Raw genomic sequence first — 7,706 nt, forward strand, 5'->3', positions numbered from 1 at the left:
CTACGAAGGCTGTCCAGGCCTACACGAGATGAGGCAGGATAAAGAGGGATAATCCCCCTCGATCCCAAATCATTGAGGCCAATTTCTAGCCATAGGATAATGGCGTTTGAGTTCAGTTCAGTCTTAATCTTACGTCCGCCGCTACAGTTACAGCTACGACATTACAAACAGTCAAGTTTATAGTCATTCTTCAGCCTTACTACAGTTCGGTCCAAACGTACGGTGAACAACCAATCCGAGTTAGTACATGCCAACACTAACTAGTGCAAATTATCAAGCAATCCTAAATTCAGTGATAAATTCAAGTTAATCAATTTCAACATTCACACCGTTCAGCCCAGTGCAAAAACTTACGAAACGTCGCTTCTTAAAATTTCCAGTCACGCCGACAAGAATTTCGTCAACGGTTAGATCAGTCGATTACCCGAAATTGTATTATCATAAAACTAGTGTTTTATTCCTGAATCCCTTCACGTCAATCATACTTACCCTAAACCTCCTAAAATTAGTGAAGTGTACAGTGCGAGCCTTCTTTGGATTAACATCACGGTACTAAACTACCACCGCAGACTTCGAGCCAATCCAGAAGCCAGGGAGCTGCCCAATAAACGTCAAAAGCTAAGTGAACCCCTTTCTGTGTCCCAAATCGTCCGAAAAGTCGCGTATTGTTATCTTAGGTCTCAGTCAAATCAAATCAATCACACTTACTATAACCTTAGTTCTCAGTTAAGTAAAATCAAATCAGTCATACGTACGCTCACCCAAACCATTCAGACAGCATTCGAGTTTATACTTGTTATATGTGTTTATGTGTACTTGCATTTCCAAATATTAGTCTCAGGCCGGTGCAAACTTTTAAGGATATACGAGGCATAGTCAAGAGTATTTACTAAAGGCTCATTTTATTTTAACTTAATCAAAACTATATGCATAACTTTTTTGCCAAAGGCAGATGGCGCCCGAACCAACCTTAAAAACGAAACAGAATAACAACAGCAATCAAAATTTGATCTAGTAAAATTATTGTGAATCATATAATTATTGAACCTGTTGTTCCACAATTTTGGTGATTCCTTCAAGCCATATAATGCCCGATTTAATTTCAGAACGGTTGATTTTGTTTCTAGACCCTTCGGTGGGTAGATGTACACACTTGTTTCTATTTCTCCATTCAAAAATGCTGCTGGTATATCCATTTGTCGTATTGTCCAATTATTCTGTAAAGCTGGTGGTGGTGGTGGTGGTGGTAGAAGATTTAAGAGCGCTATCAAGATCGTTATCTTAAATTAGATGTGGTTGTTATTGCTGTTATTGATCTTGCTGATGCTGCTGCTTCTGATGTTATTGTTGCGGTTGTTGCTGTCGTAGCAGCAGTCGTAGTTATAGTAGTAGTTGTTGTATTTACCGCTGCTGTTGCTGTCGTTGTTATTTACTCTATTGATAACAACAGCAACAGTAATAACAACAGCAACAGTAATAACAACAACAATAACAACAACAACAACAACGACAACAACACTAGCAGCAGCAGGAACGACGACAGTAATAACATGTAACACAGCAGCAGCAACAGTGACAACAGAAGCACACTCCTTTAATCTATAATCAGATTATTCCTAAGTAGTCAGAGATTCCTTACTGTAGTAGTCAAAGCATTCCTTGCTAACTCGATAGAATGCTTCGTATCTTCCATACGAGGCATTCCACGCCAACTCAGCAGTCGATCCCAGGTCACCCTCGCAGATTTCGCTCAAAATGGGTACATCGATTACTACTATAAAAAGAAGGAAATTCACACATTTTCAGCCCAAAAAGGCTCACCCTGTGCCCAGGGGCTCATTTGCTCATGGGATCGACTGCTGAGTTGGCATGGAATGCCCCATTCCAGAATTGCAGTGGCCCCATTTTATCTACCACATATACAGGGCTGGAAAATCCATATGGTCCATCTACCTTTACATGAGAGCGACAAAGTAAAGTAAAGAAATCCGTGCGATAGACAAGGATGGCTAAAGTGAAGATGTTTCATAATCTGAATAGTCACCGGTCACCGCCTATTTCGGGATAGAAGTGAGAGTGACTATTCAGATTATGAAACGTCTTCAATGGAACCATCCTTGTCTATCGCACGGATTTCTATGACTTACTTTATCGCTCTCACGTAACGGCCGATGGAGACTTTCCGAACCTGTATACCAAGTTCTGAAGAGTCACAAAGTCTAGTGTAAAAATTTTCTTTATATAAGTATTTATGACCAATAACAAAAATTGGCAGGTTTTGTTATTTTTAAAACAAAATGATGAAAAACCATTTCTTTATACTGAGAGACACAGGGTTGACCTTTCTCTGTGCCCCTAGTAAAAATATCAAGAGTTCCTGTTTACGGTTAATTACTTGTTGAATTGACTTTTCCGATTTCCTTATAAGCTTTTTTAAAGTCTGCAATTTGACATCATCAGTAAGATGTAAGATGCAAAAAATTAAGCACATTGTGAGATACATTTTCTTTTCCATATAAGGTAATGAATGTTTCAATAAAATATTTAAATAAATGTTCTGTATAATCGATATAAGTAAAATATTTAGAACATGACAATATTCGTACAGCTATATGAAGGGAGAGAAAATTCATGTATGTCATTTGATAAGATCGATTTGTATATCTACAAAAGAAATGTTTTCAATTATTGATGTCCCAGTATAATTATTTTTTTTGTGAACGCAAATTTTTTATTTCAGGGCTTTTATATTATGGCTATAAGTACCTTCAATATAACATTTTGTACATGAAGCATATCCTGAATGACCCTTGGTATATTTAATATAACATTTTGCAGGTACATCACAAATAAAATACTTAACTCAAAGTGAGTACTGACAATTGTTATAAGAAAAACCATTATTTATTAAATTTGTAATTTCATCGGTAAACTCTTTCAAAAATAAATTAGCATATTTTGGTTTTTCGTATCCATGATAAAGACCGATCATTTCAACATTTTTTTCATACCACAAATACTAAACAAGATAGGGTAAAATTGGCTCCCGGAGCTTTTAGAAATGGGTAAGCCGTCAATATTGACATTTATCTCAATATTATTCGAACAATTTGGAAATTTTAATAAACGTTTTTTAATACCATTTTCCAATCCAAAATGAAAATATTGACTAGGTTCAACAATTTCAACAATAGTATGTTTGGGAGTTTGTAAAAGGGTCCTTGAATCAACAGGTAATTCATTATGGATCGGCTTTAATAGCTTTGTTCGTACAGCAGTCAGAAACTATCAGCAACTGTATGACACATGCGTGATAGGTCAAAAGCGTTCGCACAGCGATAATCCGTGACTCCTGACTAAAAATTTGATGTTCGCAGAACAAAACTTATGAGTTGTGGACTGGTTTCTAACCATCAAAATAATCCGCTGACTCCCAACAAATTTTCGGTTTCGGACATGCGCACTATGCGCAGTCTTGAACTAGCGCTGTTCTATGCTGTCAAGTAACGAGCGTTCAAATAAAAACGTGGTCAAGTTGGTTCTGAAAATTTGGACGTAGGGCGTAGCGTATAGCAAATGAACTTAAACGTCATCTGTCAAAGCGCTATATCGCCGCTATCAATTTGAATATTTTCGTTTTAAAAAGCGTTTAAAATGGTGTTTTCTCAAGAACAAAAAGTGTTTATCATAGAGTCCTACTTTAGAAATGGACTCAAGATTGATGGAATATGGAAGTATTCTATTGAGGAATGTTTCATAGAATTTCAAAATCAATTTCCCGGCGTTGTTGAGTACAAAATTTTTCAGTGCAGTTCAGCGTTGTGTTAATGTTTTTCGTGAAACGGGCAGTGTAACAAGAAAAGTGGCCGACCTAAAAAGCGGACTGAAGAATTAAAAGAAAATGTCCAACAAATAATGGAAAATGCGCCAAGAACTTCTGTACTTACGTGTTTTATCACAAGTGGTGGGAGTATCAGTCGGTACCTGCCACACAGTGTTAAAAAAAGATTTGCATTTGTTCTCCTATCGTTTAACTTGTCAGCAAGAACTTCATGAAGTTGATTTTCCGCGACGGGCTGTATTTTGTGAATGGTTTTGAAACAACTACGGTGAACTTCATAATATCACCTTTTTTTCTGATGAAGCCTGGTTTCATTTAAGTGGTTACGTAAACTCACAGAATATGAGAATGTGGTCTTCTGAAAAACCAGATAACTTTTTTGTCGAGGGCCCTCTACACGCTCAAAAAATTGGAGTTTGGTGTGCTCTCAATTGAAGGAGGATTTATGGACCTATTTTTTTTAATGGTACTCTTACTGCGCGAAGGTACAGAGAAGAAATTATCGCTCCTTTTGTTAACCAGCTGGAAGAAAACGAAATTACAAACTTTTACTTTCAACAAGATGGCGCAAGGGCACATACGGCAGGCGAGACGATGAATATGTTGAGGGAAGTTTTCCAAAATCGACTAATAAGTCTCAATGCTGAACATGAATTTCCACCGAGGTCATGTGATATTACGCCGTGTGATTTCTTTTTGTGGCCTTACCTTAAAAACACTATTTTTGAACTGCCTATTCCTGATTTAAACCATCTGCAGGCTCGACTTATAGACAAGATTCGTGAAATTAACAATACCCCGAGCATCTTAGAAAATGTCTTTAATTCTTTGAGGAACAGGTGTGAAAAGTGCTTGGAACAAGGAGGGGGACACTTTCCGCAGCTCCTTTAATTGTTTGTTATTGTTATAACGATTATTCTTTAAAATAAAGTTATATAGTCATTAACGTTATTGAAACTGACAGCTGCTATACAGCTCGTTGAGAAATGAGGTTAAGTTGGTCGCTATAAGCTACTCCCTACGTCAGAGCCAACTTCGACCACGTTTTTATTTGAACGCTCGTTACAAGAGACTAACATAATTAATCATTTTAATACGTTTAATTATAATATAAAACCGAAGTGACAAATAAACAGACGATGAATCTGTTCAAAATTAGTCGTCAACATAAATTTGAAATAAATAAATATTTATAGGTTATGGTCATTCAGTCACGATTTACTCTAGCATTTTTAATCTGTTCACAGAGCACAAAATTTGAAATCGGTCGGAAATCAGTTTGACGCCGCACATGCGCAATGAAAAATTGACAATCGGTTGGAAATTGCATTCTGCGAACAAACCTAATATTTTTAAAAGTTCATTTACGGCAGTATGGGTAATACTGTGTTTTACAACCCATTCTGCAAATTGTAAAGGAAAGGCAGTGATGCCACAGGTCGATGAAGGAATTATGGTAAAGTGTTGCCAAAATTATCGATTTTACTTGAAAATTATGTTACAAATAGGTATTTCTTTAAAATAAAAAAAATGCACATATAATTTGTTTATTTTGGTGAAAAATGAACATTTTAAAAAAATCAAGCAAACCCTCGAAAAAAACTAAATATAAAAAAATTATTCCATTTCAAAATGAATATTTCATCATTGACATGTTTATAGGAAGTTATTAAACTGACCATTTTTTGTGTCGCATTAAAACTATAGCATTCACCATTTACACTTTGAGATGCCAATAAAAGTGAATTTACTGTATCACTATACAAGCGATTTCTAACATCCGTTTTGATCAAATTCACTTTTGAAAATATCCTTTCACAAGCGGCGTTTGAATGGGGAATTACTAATAAATCTAATACAAAATTTCCTAACACTTTAAATTTGTAAACATCAGACATATCATGAATTTGGGAGATTTTATACCAGTATTTATCAATTGATGTTTCATTCTTTATTTCTTCAGTATTATTTAATTCTGACTGGCAATACAGCCGCCACTGATCATCAATTTTTTGAATAAGTTCAATATTGTTTTGCTATTTGTTCTTTTTATATGGAACATACCTTTCATCATATTACAAGCTCGTTTGGAAAAAAACATAAAAATATGGTGGTCGCACTATTATAGCTTTTGAGGTTAGGTACGACTAATGACTAGTTGGGTTCAAACGAATGTAGGAATTCGATTCAATGACCCCAAAAATATAAAGATATGTTGGTTACACTTAATTCCTAAACATAGAAAAGTGTAATCTTAGCAATTTGCGCTACTTTTTTGAGGTTAGGCACGAACTCTGAGTAGTTGAAGTTATATTGATATCAGAATTGGTTTCAGCGATCCCGAAAACATAAATTGTGGTGGTTAGACTGTGTTACTCATCGTAGAAACGCATTATTTCAACGATTTGAANTAATATAGTTGCTTCCATCAAAACATCCGATTGGATTGAATGTGTGCAATCTACAGACGATGACTGTAAGCTTATTAAACAACAGATAAACTCCAACGAAGCAGAAGAATGTTACGTATTAGTAGAAAATAAAATTTGTCGAATAGTCAATGGAGAAAACAAAATAATAATACCAAAAGATGTTCGTTGGCGAATAACAAAACTTTATCATGATGATAACGGACATCCAGGACCAAAGAGAACATTGGAAGCAATATGTAAAAATTATTGGTTTCCTAAAATGAGACAATTCATAACAAAATACGTGGGAAGTTGCATTGCATGTTTATGCAGTAAGAGACCAACTGGAAGGAAAAGAGGACGTTTACATCCTATTACCAAGGTTGACAGACCATTTCATACATTACATCTAGACCATTTGGGTCCCTTTTGCAAAACTTCAAATGGAAATGTATACATGCTCGTAATAGTAGACGGATTCACAAAATTTACCTGGATTGAAGCCGTTCCAGATACAAGTACACAGTATATAACAAAGACCATGGAATTACTTCTTAAATTTTTCGGTATTCCTGAAAGAATAATTACTGACCGCGGTAAAGGTTTTACTAGTAAGAAAATGACAGAGTTTTGTAAAGAATATAACATCAAACATATCCTTTGTGCTATTGCTTGCCCTAGAAGCAATGGTCAGGTAGAACGTTTCAATGACACAATTTTAAATGCTATGTCAGCTGCGGTAGGTGAAGACCAAGACGCATGGGAAAGTAAGATTATTGAAGTTCAGAGCGGTATTAATGGAACAATAAACGCAACAACCGGTACAACTCCTTCTGAATTGCTTTACGGTTACAGACCTAGACTTAAATTTGATGTTGTTTTAAATAATAACCAGGCAGATAGGCAGGGTAAATTGAAATGTGCGCGAGATCAAGCTGTCGCTAACATAAATAAAAGTGAACAGCGTATGAAGCAGCGTTATGATAAAAATAGACTTGACGCAATCAGTTATAATGTTGAAGACAAGGTCCTTGTTCGAAGAACTCCTCTAGTAAAAGGACTGACCAGTGGCAAACTTGTACAGAAGTATATGGGTCCAGTTGTGGTGACTCACGTCCTTGGCCAGTGGCGAAACTATAGGGTGGCAGGGCTGGCAAAATGCCACGGGCCCCGGCCCAAGAGGCCGCGAGCTCAGAAATAAATTTTTAATATTGTACCTGAGTATTTTATTTTACTTGAAAAGTATATTTTTTATTTTTTTTAAGTATCTGCTTAAAATCCATTAAAGTGAGACAACTAAAGACCATAATACAATTTCAAGTTAATCGTTAAGCATTTCAACGCATCCTAAACAAAAAGATGTTGATCAATTTTAGAACGCATCCATTGGTTTCTACATTTTTTGTCGCGGTACGTTGGCAGCGCGGGTGACCATTGACGGTCGGGGAATTCCC

At 36.0% G+C, this 7,706-nt stretch overlaps 1 protein-coding gene across 1 annotated transcript; it reads left to right on the forward strand.

Annotated features, from left to right (window-relative positions):
* The first annotated feature begins 6,871 nt into the window (after window positions 1-6,871).
* Window positions 6,872-7,453, forward strand: LOC111692243 (uncharacterized protein K02A2.6-like). Its single transcript, XM_023456139.1, has one exon. The coding sequence runs from the start codon at window positions 6,872-6,874 to the stop codon at window positions 7,451-7,453; it is 582 nt and encodes a 193-aa protein (XP_023311907.1).
* The last annotated feature ends 253 nt before the right edge of the window (window positions 7,454-7,706 follow it).

Source organism: Anoplophora glabripennis, unplaced genomic scaffold, assembly GCF_000390285.2.
Source record: "Anoplophora glabripennis isolate ALB-LARVAE unplaced genomic scaffold, Agla_2.0 scaffold1112, whole genome shotgun sequence".
Taxonomy (NCBI): Eukaryota; Metazoa; Arthropoda; class Insecta; order Coleoptera; family Cerambycidae; genus Anoplophora; species Anoplophora glabripennis.

Coding starts and splice junctions, on each gene's coding strand:
- LOC111692243 (XM_023456139.1), top strand. CDS start 6,872: ATGACAGAGTTTTGTAAAGAATATAACATCAAACATATCCTTTGTGCT.